Source organism: Acomys minous, assembly GCF_964271855.1.
Source record: "Acomys minous genome assembly, chromosome: 15".
Lineage (NCBI taxonomy): Eukaryota > Metazoa > Chordata > Mammalia > Rodentia > Muridae > Acomys > Acomys minous.
In genome coordinates this window covers 8,438,541-8,456,239 of record NC_140497.1, presented here as the reverse complement: position 1 = coordinate 8,456,239, position 17,699 = coordinate 8,438,541, and the positions used below count along the sequence as shown (strand labels likewise).

Here is a 17,699-nt window from a genome sequence, read left to right as displayed (position 1 = left end):
AAGCAAAGCTAGGCACCCAATCTAAGAGTCTAGAAAAATAATCACAGGCTATCATAAAGCAAGTTAAAGGAAGGTGTAAGAAAGATAAAAATAAAAATAAAAAATAAAAAACTAGAAGTTAAATAGAAAAACATGCACAGCAGAGAGGACCCAGCAGTGAAAAGGATTGTGAAATTCCGGCTAGCCCTGCACAGGGAGAAAGGGAGGGGGTTAATAACACCTCCATTAATCTGTTCCTGTAAGATTGCTTGATTTTAATTAAAACCTAAACGGCACAACAAAGCAATAGCAATAAAATGGGAAGCAGGCAATTTAAAATGATGTGAAGGTCAGGTGTCCCCGGTCACTTTAAAAACCACAGCCATCCATCGATACATTTGAGGACTAAGAAAAGGCTTTAGATAAACATGATTTCCCTGATATGTCTTAGGGATAAATAAGGAATCTTAGGATCCTATAGACTTGCACCCACAGACTCCACACATTTACATCCTCCAAAACACCAGGCCCACGGGGTTTCGATGACAAACTCTACCACAACATTTCAAGTGCCTCTTCCAAAAGCCCAACTGTACAGAAATGATTTCACAGTAAACAGAGCACCACTGCACACTCCACTCCATGCATCTGGCGTAAATGTAAGAATAAGTCTTAGCAAAATAAGAGCAAACTTAGAGGCTAACATAGTGAAAGAAAATGGATTGAAAGATCTTAATCAAGACACACCAGATAAGATGTAACATTTTTTAACTGGTTCAAGTAGAGCCATATCCCCCAACTGCAAATTTAAGATTAGAAGATACACTGACATCACAACAGTAACACAGTGAAAGGAACATTACATAACTTCCAGTGAGGAAGCAAAGGCAGCTTTGGGAATTCAGTGCCCACTCGTGAGTCCTTTGGAGGACACATCAACTGAGTGGGGAAAAAAGAGAGTTTTCAGACAACCACAAACAAATAATGTCTGTTGATGAGAAATCAATGCATATGTACCCACAAACAAGTCTTCTTTTCAGATTTCACATGTACCGAAAACAGAGCCACGCCTGGCTTCAGAGTTGGTGTGGTGGGGGCAGGGGATATCTGCCCCTCCCCAGGCCCCACCCTGGAGCCTGTTCCTGAGAGTCCCTCCCTTTACCTCCATCTCTGCCCAACTGTGGAGGAGGCACAGGCGGTAGCAGGGCTGGAAACTCACGTTGTTTCCCTCCCTGAAAGTCTTGTTACAAAGTCCCAAGTGTTGCTGACAGAAGCTAGAGCCACAGCCCTGTCTTGCAGCACCCTCCTCCTCAGACCGCTGACACCCTGGACTCCTCGCTGCTTCCTTGCATCCTCCATCCTTTCCCTGGATCTTTTCAGAAGCCACCTGCTTCCCAACAAGAGCCACCTCCTAGCCACAAAGTAAAAAGTCAGCAAGTCATTTCTTGCTGGGAACCTTTGTTGGGGGGAGGGGAAGGGAATGTCTATTGTGACTCATATAAATGATGCACAACTTGAACCACAAATATTAAGGATTGATGTTTGCCTTAATTAGGATAGGCTCCTAAAAGCCACCAGCAAAAAGACAGCCAAGGAGAAAAACAGACAAGGTGCTTATAATCACCACAGTTCAAAACAGCCACAGGCAGAGGACTCCAAGTCAACATGTCACAGAGATATTTACACATCAGTATTTGATAAACACGAGGCACAATAAATAATAGAACCAATTTAAGTGTCCAGAAATAGAGAGACAGAAAAAAAATTCATTGTGCATTTGGCCACCTTTTCTTTTCTTTTTTTTTTTTTCAGCAATAGAGAATGAAGTTATGTTGTTATCAAGAAAGTAGATGGAAATAGAGATGATCATGTAAGGCAAATTAAGACAAATATCACATTTTTCTCATCTGCAGTTCCTAGATTTTATATATGTTTACATTAAATCATGCATTAGACATGAACATAGAAATGAAGCTGCCTGGGAGTGCAGAGGGGACTATTTGATGGGTACGGGAAGGGTATTAATTAGTACAGCGTATACCTGCATGAAAATGTCCTTATGCACCTTAGTCCTAGCTATAATGGATATACAGAGTGAATTTGTTTTTAAGGAGGCATTTGCAAAGTTACAGGGAAGATGATAGAAGAAAGAATTTTAGAATAAAAAAACAGTAAAAAGGTAATTACATTGGCAAAGCTATCACTGTTTCCCAGACATCTGCCTTGGCCCTCAGCACTCTCCCAGGTACCCGAGTCTCCTCTGCCATTCAGATCCTGGTCCAATTCTGTTGTGGCAACACCATCTCTTTTTTTTTTTTTAATCTATTGAAGTAAATTGAAAATCTCCATAAAAAAATAGCTAAGGCCAGATCATTCATACACACACACACACACACACACACACACACACACGCACATGCACACGCGCACACACAGGGCAGACAGACAGAAGAATCCTCATGGCAGGCGCAACTGTGGGGGCACTGGGAATGTTTTGGATGTTCATGGGTCCACCAATGGGGACTAGCTGTGTCTAGCTGGAATCCCTAATGAATGAAGCTCATAGGTGCATCTTGGGAGCGTAGGACTGAACACACCAAGCCAGAGGAAAGCAGTGTGGCTCCATTTACACAGGCCCAAATATTTGTCAAGTTAATTTATAAATTGTATAAAAATACTTTCAGTATACCTAATTTTTTAAGGAAAGAGGTTGCTTATAAGAGGCTTAAAGGATAATGAGAGGCCAGAGAAAACTTAAGCAAAGTCATAAAACTTTCACATCCTTTATCGTATGTACTAGCTAGTTGTATGTCACAGCCTGGAGTCATCAGAGAGGAAGGAGCCTCAGCTGAGAAAATGTCTCCATAGGATCCAGCTTTAAAGCATACTATTACTTAGTGATCAATAGGGGAAGGTCCTGGTCCTGGGTTCTATAAGAAAGCAGGCTGAGCAAGCCATGGGGAGTAAGCCAGTAAACAGCACCCTCCATGGCCTCTGCATCAGCTCCTGCCTCCATGTTCCTTTGATGCTTAAATCCTGTCCTGACTTCCTTCAGTGATGAACAGTGATGTGGAAGTGTGGGCCAAGAACTGTCTCCTCCCCACGTTGCTTTCGCCACGGTGTTTCATCGCAGCAGCAGTAACCTTATTACCACACTTCATACATATTCTAGAAAAACATATATGAACAGTGCTTAATGGTCTCACAGAAGCAGAGAGAGACAGAGACAGAGACAGAGACAGAGACAGAGACAGAGACAGAGACAGAGACCTCAGTTGCCAGGTTGGAGCTGTGAGATGAATGAGTTCTGAGGCCTAAAGGGCAGGACAGGGTGATAGCTGCAAAGAAAACAGCCGGCTCACAGCCTATTCGCTGCCTACACCGTAGCTTGCTTCTCCATGGTTATATGACCATCTACATGAGGAGTTTTATGATAGTAAAACTGAAGTATACAGATGACATTAACCCCACGTACTGAGAAGGAGAGCTTTAAAGATCGGTACGTGGGAAATGAAAGGCAGGGAAGATAAACGGACAGAGTCAATATTGAGGTATCATTTTAAGGAAATTACTTTTTAAATATTGTATATGTATATGTGTATGTATCGGCCATAGATGTGGGCACCTTCAGAGACCAGAAAAGGGTGTTGGATTCCTTGAAGCTGCAGTTGAGCGATGGTTGTTGTCTACTCAACATGGCTGCTAGGAACAAAACTCATGTCCTCTGAGAAAGCAGCAAGTGTTTCTGATGCCTAAGCCCGCGCTGCATTGCCTGTACTTCTGTGACTACATTGTGGTCCAGAGATAGCATCACTGTGATGTTTGATGTTCCATCCCAACAAGAGGACTTTTGCCCAGAAAGCTGTTGTCTCACATGTCAAGGTGATCTACCATGTCTCTCCACAGCTTCGTCACCCCACTGTACAGCCCCAGGGTCTGATGTGTGGACATTTCTTTTCACTGAAGCATCCTTTGGGCTCTTGACGACATCTGTCTCTCTTGCTCTGGCCCCTTTGGCCTACACACTTACAGTCTTGCATCTGCTGTGTGCACCTGCATTTGACCACCACACCCCACACCTCCACCCTGCACTTTTCTGTCTTTGTGTCCTGTGTGTTTTCAGCTGTGCTGGAGACACACATTGGCTACCACACATCCTATTGGGCAGGTCTGAATGGTGGGAGGCATTTCCCATGATGTGTGCTTATACACATTAATTCTTTGGTGTCATGGTACAATTAGTTTCGTCTGTGCTTTATAACTTGAAAGGTAAGATTGTATTATGAGATGTACAGTCCAAACAGGGCTCTTCTCTTATATTAACATTTATCCAGTAATAATCCCCAATCACCTCCAAAAGATAACCAGTGCATTAAAAACATCCTAGCTGGACAGGGTGGCACATCCCTATACTATTAGCACTCGGAGGCAAGAGGTTTGTGAATTTTGGGCTAGCCTCAGCTATGGAACTGACACCTGACCTCATGGGAGGTTGTTATGCACTCACGGTTCAATGCAGCTGCTGTGTTTCCAACTGTTGCAGTTTTAAACCACCTTGATCTTCAGTTTTTATGCCACCAACTTGGGAGATCTCTTCTCTTTGCTCCTGAGTCCTTCCGACACAGCATTACTTGTCTGTGGCGCATTTATATTTCCATCTTCTCTCTGGCCTGTGTCTGAAGGTCCCTGCTTTGTTCCTAGCCACAGCACTTCAGGGGCACACACACTTAGAAGTAATCTTGTCCCTCGACATTCCTGGGGAAGAGCTAGAACTTGCATTGCTCAGATGCTGACAGGTTTTTCTTCTTGTGCTCACTGGCACACTTTGTGGGTTTATTGTATGTGTCTCAGACCTTACTGCTCTTAGGTAGCTTCTCTGTGCATGGTGTGGTCCTTAGTCCGTCTTTAGACTTAAGTTCCAGCCAACTTTTCTTCGGCTGCATTTCCTGGAACTTTTATTCTTCCGCTCTTTTCATTTTTGGTTTTAGAGATGCCTACCACCTCCTTTTTCTGTCTTTATATTTATCTCTTTCTTATGATGGCAATAATATTTTTCCCGTTTAAGTACTAGTCATAGACGCAAGTGTTTCTAAAGCATGTTAGATCTAACCAAATGCACCTCTTTGACTTTTTGTGCCTGGATCTCAGTTTAATTATCAATGTCCTGTAGTCCCTGGATGAGGCAAGTGACAAGATTCCTCTCACCTGTGTGCTACATCCTTTACCCATGCCCTGTATGTGGGGGCACAGGTCAATTCCACATCACGGTTGGTACAGATGATGCCACAATTAACCAGGGAAGTGTAGACGTCTCTTGCTCTGACGGAAATGCTGGGTCATGTGTGCTTTGCGTTTTTCTTTTGTACTTGCCTCCTTGGTGCAGTAGGCAGCGCATCACTCCTGTCTTTGTTTTGTTTTGCAGGAAGCTCCATAATGTTTCTACGGTGGCTGGGACAATTTACATCCCACTGACAGTGCACCCAGGACTCCCTTCCTCCACATGCTCACTGACCTTTAAGTTTTGTTTTTAGTAACAATCTTCTCAATTGGTTGTGCATGATTCCAGAATGGAATATACAATTTTTTATTTAGCAAAATACTATATGAACTCACCAGTTAGTGTTTGCAAGCATCTTATTAGTAATGGAACTTGAACTCACAGTGGGCAGGAAGTTGTTCCTCACCCTGAGGACACCAGTGCTAATACCACTCTTGCTTCCTGGATGCTGTGGCAGTGGTGGCCACTGTCCCTTTCACATCTACCTGCTCTCCCCCAAGTAAAGCACAAGCAAGGCTTTTCCTCCCAGTTAAAAAAAAGTCTTTCATAGCCAACTCTTCTCAGCCACAAGAGATCAGGTTGATGTCACAGTGTACAGTGTACAGTATTGACAAGACAATATTTTAGGGAAAAGCCAAGGCATGACAGATCTTGGCTGCTTTCCCTGGTCTCAGAGAGCCAGAGCCATACAGTGCACTCTGGGTCTGATTATAAAACATGCATCCTATTGGTTGAACATAAACATTTCAAAGACATACACATTTCTGTTAACACATGATGCTGGCTCACAGGCCTGACCATGCCCTATAATGTTTAAGGAAGCATCTTTTAAAGTAAAACCTGATGCTGAGTGCAAAGCCCAAGACAAGCAAATGAGCTTTGTACAAATGGAACATCAGAAGTTTTCTTCCTCACCCCAAGATTCCTACACATCTCGGGGTGTGGGGCCATTCACACTGAAGGGGAAGGACTCTGACCGGGTATTAGGTTTTTTTTTTGTTTGTTTTTGGTTTTTTTGTTTTTTAACAAGTCAACAAGTTACAATGTAACCATGACCAATAGAAGGCTTTAGTTTTAAGGTCTTTATTTTAGAGGAGAACAAAAGCAAAGAAGGAAGAAAGAAGGAAGACAGAGGTAGGAAAAGGAAGAGAAGCAGCAAGAATCGAAGTCGGGAAGAAAAAAGACAAATGAAGAACATGAATGCAGCTGGGTTTTTAAAATATATTTACAACACACTCATGAGGACACAAATATTTACTTTAGTTTCCATCCTCCCGCACAACACAGCATCCACATCGGAGTCACTCAACTAACATTTATTCAATAAATACACGCTGAGTCTGTACACATCAGCAGTGTGGTATCGATTCTGACTACAAATCAGAAGGCAGCCGTGGAGCCTGGCCTCCTGGGCCTCACAAAGTAAACAGCAGACGAAACCAACTCCCACACTATCATTTACTAAAGAAGGGGTGATGATAAGGAAGGAGGATATTTATAATTTTGAAAAGACGAATTCTGGGAGATAAAAGAAAAAGAAGAAGAAAGAAAATTACATTACATTCACCAACATTCCATCACTGAGCCTGAGTTTACAGTATTGGTCAAAACTGATCCTTCACAAAGCCTGCGCACAACAATTATTTCCTATCAGCACACAACTATGCTAAAGTAGAAGGCTGCACAAAGCCCACGCCTTTAAGGTGCCATCCTCGCTCATCAGAAGCAGGATGCAGGAAGAGTACTGCAGGAAACATTGGAGGCCTCCTCAGGACAGGCCACAGGTGGGGAGAGACACCTGAGCTGTGACAGATCAGCTTCATCATGCTAACCTATGTGAGTCTATCCAATGGGGGTAAAAACCACCTGCACCTCATAGAGGCTGAGGGAGGAGCAAACTTTTTCTGGGGAGACACCTGACACATCTAACACAGCCAAGAGAGAGAGCCCACAACAGAGCAAAGCACAGATACCAGCGAGGTCCAAGCTGATGGACCATGGATTTTATTAGGGTTACTTACAGGAGCAGAAATGATTCCACGACAGTTGCCTCACCAAGGCCCTCCCCAGCATGGTGACAGCTCACAAAGCTGGGAACCTGGAGCATGCCTCACAGCCTGCAGGCAGCTAAACAGGCTCAGTAATGTCCGTTCTAAGTGACTTAGTCCAGGCAGCCAGGCAGATCCGCTGGTTTTTGTTTCTTCCAGGCAGCTGATTAGACCTCAAGGTCTTTGCAGGTTGCCGGCCTCACTTTTATTGCTTACTCTAGAGAATCTCCTCAGTTTCAGGGACTTCCTGAAGCTACTTTGAGTTGTTTCATTCTTGCTTAAGGAACTTCCTGGCCGGATAGAATGTTCCCATCTCAGAGGAAACTGTTACACAATAAAAGCCCAGAAGGGGAAGTTACACTATGGAGAGACCCAACTGCAAGACACAAGGCAAGCTTAGGTAACTTGTCAGATCTGTGTTTCTAACTAAGTACTATTTGGCCAAAGAAGAGTAGAGGTGGACAGTCCAGAGCAAGAGCATGAGGCAAAAGCTCCAGGATGGCAACAGAGCTCCTCACTGCCCATCAGGCAAGGTGACAGCAACAGGGTGCCTTTGCATCAACCTGGTAACATGGCACTATGCCAAATGCCACCCTCTCAGACAGGCATCGCTTGCACTTGAAATTACCTTTCTCCAAGTCCCCTCAAGTCAGAAAATGTGTATCTCAGGCTCTGGGAGAATATGCCCAGGTCCGCAGCCTACGTGATCTTGAACGGGCCTCAAGCATACGCATCTCTACTGAATTCGAACAGAGAGTTCCTCACCCACAACATCTCCAAGTCCCAACCTTGGGGGGGCGCGTGTCTTAGAAACTCAGTTCCTAGGAGAGCTCCTTCAGCATAGCTGCACAGAAGCACCAGGACCTATGTCCTTGCTAGGCCCAATTTTAAGGCAGAGAGAGCATCACTCTAACCTTATCCCTCTCCCTGGCCAGGTCTGGGGGACCTTCCTGATTTTGTTGCCTATTAATGCTCTCTCCTCCGAAGGCCCAGGGACAACCCACCTCCAGGGTCCGCCTGCCCACTGTTCTCAGCTAGCTGCAGCCAGAGTGTTGCCAATCCCCTCTGTCATATTCCCAAACCGCATCCTGGCTCCTGCTTCAGAACTACAGGTGAAGAACAGCACAGGCCACCCCTGTCATTTCTACCAACTGTGCCCCAGAAAACAACAATGTGTCTCAGATCCAAGGCGAACTGGATCATCCTGCCCTCATACACCCAGACCACAGAATGGCTCCAGAGCCCACGACGCGTCACCTCTCAAAACCCCCAACTACTCTTATGCCTTGGCCCATGTAGAGGCTGAGCTCAAATCTGCCTAGGAACCTTGAAAGAATAACCCGTATTACAGGGGCTTTCCTATGTCATCCTCGAATACCTCCCATGCCCTGGCCCTATGGTAAGGCCAGCAAATAGGACCTGGAGTTGGATATGGCCCAACATGGCTCCCTGGTCATCCCCTGAAGCATCGTCAGGACATCATGGAGGCATCCGTCACCAGAGGAGCAGGGCTTCCACAATGTGAGAGACAGTGTTCCCTCCAGTGTTGTTTGTCCATAGCCTTCTAGGCAGGGAGCAACGTGCTTTTTCTAAAAACCAAACAGCATGTTCTCAGGCTTTGAGGGACTCTTCCTCACTGTGCTGCTGTCTCCAGAACAGTTGGATGCCATGGTAACCAGTAAAGGAAAGAGAGCCATCGGACCTTGGTTTTGAAGTAGAGGAAGTGGTTAGGTCTGCCCAGAGTGCCCCTCCCTGGCCTGTTAACCTACCAAGTCCTCCATTTCAGTTCCTGGAAAACACTGTATCCTGTGAGTTCCTGTAAGTCTTCCCTTCCATGGTGTTTCACAAACTCTCCCATGCTAAAGCCTGCTCGAAAGTCTGAGAAACTTCTTTCTCCAGAAAAATAAATCTCCTATTGGCTTCCTCTGCAGGAAGCAAACCTCAGCACTCCTCGCTATCAGGTATGAAGCCACAAAAGAACTCCATAGGTATCTGGGGGATGGGAGGTATTGGCAGGCCAAGGAGGGCAGGCTCAACAGGGAAGCCCAGTCATACCATTGGCCTTCCAGCCTTGCAGCCTGAGGACAGTGCTACATAAGTCATCACACTGTGTAGTTTGGTTGGTTGGTTTAGTTAGTTGGTTTGTTTGGTTGGTTTGGTTGGTTGGTTGGTTGGTTGGTTGGTTTGGTTTGGTTGGGTTGGGTTGGGTGGGTGTTGTTTCAAACTATTCCATAGCTAAAGCTCACACAGCTCAGAGCAATTCTCTAGTCTCACCCTCCTGAGTGTTAGGATTATATATGTGAGCCACCTACCCAGCCAAGTGGGATGATTTCAGTCTGAGGCTCTGGAAGACCAGCACAAGAGGGAACATGTTCATATATTCACTAGATACCACCGAGTATGCCCACTCTTCAGTTAACCAGGCTTCCTGTTCCCTGATGACTTCTCATCAGAGTTGAAGAAATCAAGTGTTCACTGATTTAAAAAAAAAAAAAAAGACATGTAGCCAGCAGACAAAAGGTTCCTTTCCTTGGTGGCCTGAGGTTCATGTTCACACAAAATAGGCAAGCTTGCACTAAGAGAGAGTTCATTCCTCCCCCACTCCACCCTAGGGTTCAGGCCAAGTTTGCTAACCACGTTTTCTGAAACTCTCACCACTTATTCGCCTAACCTCCCAAGCCAGCACATGATCTGTGAGCACATGCTCCACAGCTGGCTAAAACACAAGCACTGTGACAAACAGACTCTTGCATGATTGTGATTCCACTCACGTGAATGTTATGATGCCTTTAAGATACACTGGTGGCTCCTGATAACTGAAGGGTCACAACAACAGGTAATACATGTCATCTGTGTTACAAGAAGGAAGGTCCCTGACACGGAGTCCCTATGCCTCTCCAAGCCATGGAGTCCTGGAGGCAAAAGTCTCATGGCACATGCTCAGTTGGCAATGCTGCATCCCAGGCCTTCTACGTCTCTCAACATATCTAACCCAGGCCCTGAAGAGCCTTCTGGGCAGCGTGGCTGCCATGCCACCATTGTGCTCTGCAGATGCACATGGTCTCCAAACTGGCTGCTGGGTTTGCCATGTGAGACCTACTCACCCAGTAGAGAGAAGGACCTCAGAAGACAAAAGCCTCATATACAAATATATGACTCAGACCTATCAGAAAATACCCATATCTGATAAACTCAAAGAATGAAGATTACAGGAATGCTGAGGCAGGTTCCAGGGGGAAACCTAACAAAAAGCTATGGAGAGGTCATGAACCTGAGGCCAGCTGACGAGACATGTGAGGCCAGTGATGTGAGCTGTGAATTCATTACAAGATGTCACCACCGTCAGAAATATGAGCAAATTACTCTATCGTTTTCTAAGTACTCAAGAAGCCTGAGGAGCTGGCCTTGAAAGGAAGAATGCGTAATAATTCCAAGTCGTCAAGCAAAATCTGAAACTTCCTGTGTGCATCTGTCACCTACCACTCATGGTGCCAACATCAAACACAGTGTGACTCCAGCTCTAAAGCCACAAAAGACCTCAAGCTCACCAGAGACACCTATTCTGTGCCATCCCTAACACCCTACAAAACGATCGCAAGTGGGAGTCTCTGGGCTTTTAGCCAGGTCGGCCAGAAAACACCTGGCCCTGTTTTAGAGACCTCAGAGGGAGTTTTGACTGCAAAGCTGCTACAAAACGCTAACATTTTAATAGCTGGTCACTTTTTGACGGAGGAAGAATGAGAAATAAGCACGCTCAGGAGATGTGCGAGACAAGCGGCCGGATTATGGAAGCCGTACCTAACCCAGTACTCATGGCAGTATTTTGGGCTTTCCAACCCTTTTTCTGTAGTTCTCTAAAGAAAGTATTTCCGACATCAAGGGTTGATCTAGAGATGTACGAGGAAGGTACTAGCTGAAGAAAAGTAGGTAATATTCTAAGTACTGAAAGGTAAATTTGAATATGTAAATGCAAATGTTTCAAATGGCAGGTAATAGAGTCAGATTAAGTTTTATTCCTTATTTCTATTTGAATCCAGCTGAGCCCATGATCTGAATGGAGATAAACGCCATCCAATAAGAAAGTACCACAGGAACACTCACACACGCAGGCACACACAGGCACACGCAGGCACACGCAGGCATATGCAGGCACACACAGGCACACGCAGGCACATGCAGACGGTTGTGCACACAGACATATGGCATGGAATAGGAAGTTATGCCTAAGACCACGAAATCTCTTTCTTAAATTTTAGATTCAATTGTTTAAAAATGAGTGACTAGGGGCTTAAGGAAAGCCCAGTGGGCAAGTAATGAGTTAATATGATTAATATATCATATTGATATATATATGAATTTTGGCTAGTGAAATCATGTATCTTAGAGGAGAGCATGCCACTGACACCTCCCTGAAACATTATAATGCCTCGCATTCTAAACACGCATCCTTGTGCTCATATATATGGCTCTCACCTGTATCAAAGAAGCTTCTTTTTGTAGCAGCTGGAAACCTTTATACAAAGCTGTCCTTATGTCCCAGAAGAACCAACAAACAGAATGGACGGAAGAGAGAGCTCCAAGATGCACCCTTAGGAAAACCCAGATGAAGGGAGGTCACCTCAAGCCCTGCAACTCAGGCTCTTTCCTTCTCTTACATTCATTTGGTCAAAGTTGGTCTTTCTTTTTTAACTTTGGTATAAAAAAAAATATTGCAAAAAAAATCTTAATTCCCTATTTGTAGTTTTAAAGGTAGAAAGTAAGTGGAACATGGCAGTAAAGTGAAATTTATAATTTTTTTTAAACTAAAGATTGTTCATTCTACTCAATCAATCATGCATAGACTCATGTGCTCTTGGCATCAGGGGATAAAGGGGTGGCCTGCTCAGCCCACACTCACCCCACCCACCCCACCACACACCTCCCAGGACTGTCTGTCGGCTGGCCCCCAGCCTATCTTGTCCCTGTGGCTCACCTTTCACTCTCACAGCCCACATCAAAACTATCGCACTCTGTTGTGGGTGGGTAAGTACACAGGCCCAAGGTGAGACTCGGTGTTCCTCAGTGACCTGGCCTGCCTGCACTTTGCTCCAGACTGCTTCCTTCAAGGTGGAGTTCTGATACAATCATATCCTTGGTTGGCTCTCACACCTGCCAATCCCATGGTGCTCAGTGTGTGGCCCGGCTGGTCTTCTGTTTCTGCCTTCATGGATTCCATTCGTTAGGTACTGGCTAATTTTTAAGCAGGAGACAGTACATCTGTATGTGCCCAGTGAGATGATGTACCCACTGTACCAACAGCAAACATGCAGATCCAGGAACAACACAGGGACACCAGTCTCTGTGAATAATGCCTATGTTTTCACTGCTTTGAAAGTCCAGAAGAGCGAACCCCACCTGTTTCATCTATAATGTGGGATGGAAGATCAAAAGTAACTATTCACACAAGAAATATAAACATTTTGCTCAAATCATGGTAAAAACAAAGGCCCCAAAGAGGAAAGCTAAATATGGATTTAGATGGGGGGGGGGTGGTTACCATGACAGCAGAATAATGACACCAAAGGGTCCATAGCCGGGTTCCTGGAGCCTGGAGACCCAGCAGCATCACATGATAGACTTTGCTTGCAGGTGTGGGGACATATCTGGAAGTAGAGGTGAATCAGCCTAGTGTGTGCTTAAAAGAACAAGAGGGAATGTGACAGAATGAATGGCCCTGAGGTTTGCAGACAGGATGTCTTAGAGGAGGAAATGCACAGAGCGAGGCCCTCCAGGAGGAAATAGCACTGCAGGCACCTTCATTTCATCCACGAACCCCAAGCCAACCTGGTGAGCAGCAGAGGCCCATGGGAGCATCACAACAGGAGTTCGCTCTGCAGCCGTCCCTCCCCCAAGAGGCCCTCTCAGGATGTGACCACGTCAGAGCCTCACTGACCACTCAACCAATACCTGCAACACGTCACACAGGAACCACTGAGGCACATGCCCACAGCACACATGCAGGTCATGTTGCCCCGGCCTGTGACTGGAAAAACAAAGTGTTTTCCACAGAATTGGCCAGCTGTTCCTGTAGCTATGCAAACTTGAAGTATAGATTGTGCCACAGCACCATCCCTGAACGGTGGCATGGTGGCATGTGGCTAGCATAAGAAGCCTACAGGTAGCAAAAATCAACAAAAGTCTGAGGGCTGAATGTACATTTCTTATGTGTGTTTTTTCAAGGAAAGGCTTTCAAAATATAGCATTGAAGTCAGAAGTTGTAAACAGATTTCTAGACATTACTTATAAGACATTATTAATGATATAAAATAATAAAGTGGAAATCCAATGACAATAGCAAAAGAAAAAAAAATCCTAGTAATGTTGAAATGAGCTAGAAGACCATACCACGCAGCCCACATGCCGAACAAGAGGAAAACCAGGAAATGTCATAGATATAAGGCAGCATGCCTTTGACATTTTTGTCTTACCAACTTTCTGCTTTGGTGCCATCCTGTGTACCACAGGCTGTCCCTTGGCATCCCTGACCTCTACCTACAGGACACTAGCACTGAACTCTCTACAGAGTGCCAGCCACAAATGTCTCCAGACATGTACCAATGCGGTCTGGAGGAAAAACTACTTCTATTTAAGAGTCACTACGACAAGAAAAATAAACTGTCTTCCTATGAAGATCTGGAGAAATCTGTCACCAGTTCTGAAACATATCCCTTCTGATGAAAAAGAAAACATCTGATGAGAAAGGTAGACAGGTCACTGGGGCACTGGGACACGCATCCATGCTTCCCCTTCTTCCTTAAATCCATGCACATGAGTGAGGCTTTAAAATAAGAGTAGGTCCCAAACAGGGCTGGGAAATGAGAGTAGACCATCTAGTGAGCAAAATCACTGGGGTCACCCTGAGACCAGAAACCAGAACAGATGTAGTCACGGTAACCGAGTGAAACCCACATCCCAGAGATGGGGATGGGGGCGGGGGTTGTTAGGGGGTGAGGACCAGCATTGTTGGGGATGAGAAGGGCTCATCATACCCCGCAAAATGAAAAGAGATGATCTGGTTTCTAAGCAGATTTTCCACCTCTCAGTAGTATTTATGGAAATACGAAAATATCCAGCACCCAACAACGTAGAAAATCAAAGATGAGTCTATGGAACTTGGGGCATCCTTGGAAAAGAAATCAAGGCTCAAATCAATTACTGACTTTTTTTTAACCTTTTTTAAAAATGAAGAAGGAATTAAAACCAAAGGCAGTAGAAGAAAGGGATAAATACCAGAGGCAATGTCAGCTGAGTAGAGAATATAAAATCGACAATAAAATCAACAGAGCAAGACCTGGTTCATTGGGAAGACGAACAGTCATCTCAGAATAATGAAAATAAAGGGGAGAGAAGACCCAAGTCACCAGCACACAGAACTGGAGAGGCAGTGTCACCATAGGTGCCACAGGCAGTAAGAGCAGAGCCAGGGAAATTAGAGGCAGCTTCTCACAGATGATGACGTTTTTCAGAGGTCTGGCGATGTCTGCTCACACTGGTGTTCCCAGCACATCATTAGGGGACAGGGATATCAAAAAAGGTAGACTGCTGTCAGGAAACATCAAAACCTGACCCACATGTACATATCTGCTACTCACCTGCATCTTTGTCATCACCTGCTGGCTCTCAATGAGCCTTAAATGAGGCCAGGAAGCAAGCTGACAGTAGGCTCAGAATCCCACAGTGGGCCATCCCAGCAGTGGAGGGTCCTGCCAGGCCATCCAGTGACCATCAGAGGCGGGGAGCAGGGGAGGGGGAGACAGGAGATAGTGCTAGCAGTTCCTTCCCAAGTCAGATTCCAGTAGGATGCTAACAACTGATCCTAGAAGCTGACCGAATGGACTTATTTCTCCTACAACAGGTAAAAAATAAGGGGGGGGGGAGACCCAAGAACCAAGAGATAGACCGAATCTTCACATTCCTGCCCCTATGCCCCACCCTGACGTTCTTGTTGCTTGGATGCCTGGATGTCTAAGGAGGGGAGAGCACTGGGGGATTCTGTACACTACAGTGAATCTGGCTGGCTTGGAACTGCGGTTTAACTGCAGGACCCACAGTACACCGGGATCGCAGAAAACAATGTGAACAACAGCACAGCAGTTTACCAGCAAAGTTAACCGTCTCCCTTCAAGGGGGAGATGAGTTAAAACAGCAGCAGAGACCTCAGCTATCAGAGCTCTCCACAGCATTTGTATGCTGGGTCACCGTGTCACGCCTCTGTTCGTTCATGATGAATAAGCCTGTGTGTGTCCTGTTTCCCAATGGGGTCGCTGGCTGTGTGTTCCTCTGCTCCAAGTCCTGGGGTTGCAGAACCAGAGCTGCAGAGCAGGAAAAGGAAGATGAGCCTGGCCTCCTAACCCTTTACTGGGATCTAGCCTGGAATTAGTACCACTTGGGAAGCCCACTTGAAGACAAAGGAAGTCACTTGAAGGTCTGAGGAAGGAAGAAGCGGGTGGGGAGTTAACGCCGCCCTCACGGACCTTAAGAATGCGCCTAGCGACTGCCCTGCAGCTCCAAACACCTCCCTCAGCCTCGTTATTTATATATTTATTTTTTACTAATCTCTATACCAGTGAAGGCTTCCCCTATACAGACAGTAGCCCCTTCACAGGGTATAATAAAAAGGGTTTTCCAGCCTTTCTGTCAGCTGGAGGTGGGCACAGACTGTCCTGTCCCCCAGGCCTTTCCCATGCTGGCAGGTTTTGCTAAGTATGAGGAAGCCCTATTACAGAGCTATGGCTGCTCTTTGCAGCATGCATTGAGAAGGAGGGAGGGAGGGGGCAGGGGGAAGGAGGGAAGAACAAACAGAGACAGAAGCACAACCAGGCAGAGACAGAGAGCAGACAGACAGCCTGCCTCACACCCCTTCCAAGCCTCTCTGCAAACCTCCCGAGATCCCAGCAGAGGAGCCAAGCCAAGAGCTCCGGCTGTGGAGACTGAGGTCAACAGGAGCTCCTGAGACTATGGAATCAGTAAGGAAAGTGTTTGCGTCCTGAGTTGAGAATGTCTGACACCAGAGAAAAGAAAAGAGATTAAGGAATGATTATCAGTCAGGATAGCACTGGCAGCAAGGACCCATCCAAAAGTGGGACATTTTTCATCACTGTGCATTCTCTTCGCAAGAAATAAAATTACGTTGCGCATAATCATCACTTCCCTTTGACAAATGAAAGGAAATGACTCTCCTCTGGAGACTCACTGGCTAGCTGATTTATTCCCTAGCACTAAGGAGCCACGAAAGTTACAACTCTGCCCTCAACTACAGCCCAGAGGTCTGAGAACTGGGTGACACTCCTAGTGGTTCCTTGGATTACCCTCAAGATGGGGCACTACTGTCACCAACAGCAAGAAGGATGCTATCATTTATTGAGAGCTGTTTCCTGCTGGACCACAACCCATCTTTATGGATGCAGAACTCCACTTCGCTCGTGCATACACGTGTGCTACAGGCACCAGATCCCACAGGACAGCCTTTTTTAAGCCAGCAGGACCCTTTCACCTCTACATACTCAGCTCCCCTGAACGGTCCAATCAGCAGGCAACACAGGGGCAGCAGAGGCTCTGGAGGGGCCTCACCAATATCAATACTCCCTTGACCCTTACTTAGTTAACGAGTTTCTGAGAACTTTATCAATGCACCTCTAGATGACTAGAAAAGCACTGCCCTGAAGTGCCTGTGGCACACTACGCTGTCACGACAGACAGCCTTGGCTCACCAGCCCCTCTCCAGCTTCTTAGGATCCATTGGCTGCTGGGGTGAAGACCATCACTCTTCACCCCTCAGCAGAGACAGGGGTCCTATCGTAGCAGGCAGTGAGGGGATGCTGGGTAATGAACAAACACAGACAGGAAAGGAGGAATAGAGAGGTCACACGGTACCTGAGCCGTCCCCATTATGGCTGGCAGGGTGCAGGCTGGGGTTCGCAAGCTGCTGTGAAATCACGTAGCACTATGGTCGGGCCTCAGATGGTGGGAAAGCCTACGGTAAGGAAGGGACAGAAATGTGGAAAATGATAAAGAAGGGCAAACAACCTCCCCACACACACACCAGGGGGAAAAACATGGAGTATACATTAAAAATAAGCAACTCAGAAATAATTTAGTAGATTAAGAACAGCAATCGAGAGTGTTACACTAAGTGCACATGGCATGCAGAGTTGTGGAAAAATCTCAATTTTAAAGCGGGGTTTGGAATGATAAATAGGTTTAACAGCTTCAAAATATTAAGCCAGAAAGGAAAAAAAATCCACACTTTAAATCAAGATTTGTAGCTCCTTCTCGTAACTTGGTGACTAAACCAGATTTGTGAATCAGAGAGAGAAGTGACATCAAATATTAGACATATAAAAGGGGCTACAAGC

The 17,699-nt window shown here is 45.7% G+C and overlaps 1 protein-coding gene across 4 annotated transcripts in view; it reads right to left on the bottom strand.

Annotated features, from left to right (window-relative positions):
* Nucleotides 1-17,699, bottom strand: part of DLGAP2 (DLG associated protein 2) — a 704,261-nt gene that overhangs the window by 599,506 nt on the left and 87,056 nt on the right. For 2 of the 4 annotated variants that reach the window (XM_084758843.1, XM_084758844.1), the window contains exon 2: nt 17,218-17,317. The exons of the other annotated variants lie outside the window; for them this stretch is intronic. In XM_084758843.1, the coding sequence (XP_084614969.1) occupies nt 17,218-17,232 (15 nt within the window). In that variant the 5' untranslated portion in view covers nt 17,233-17,317. The remainder of the gene's footprint in view (nt 1-17,217; nt 17,318-17,699) is intronic. 4 annotated transcript variants of the gene reach the window in all.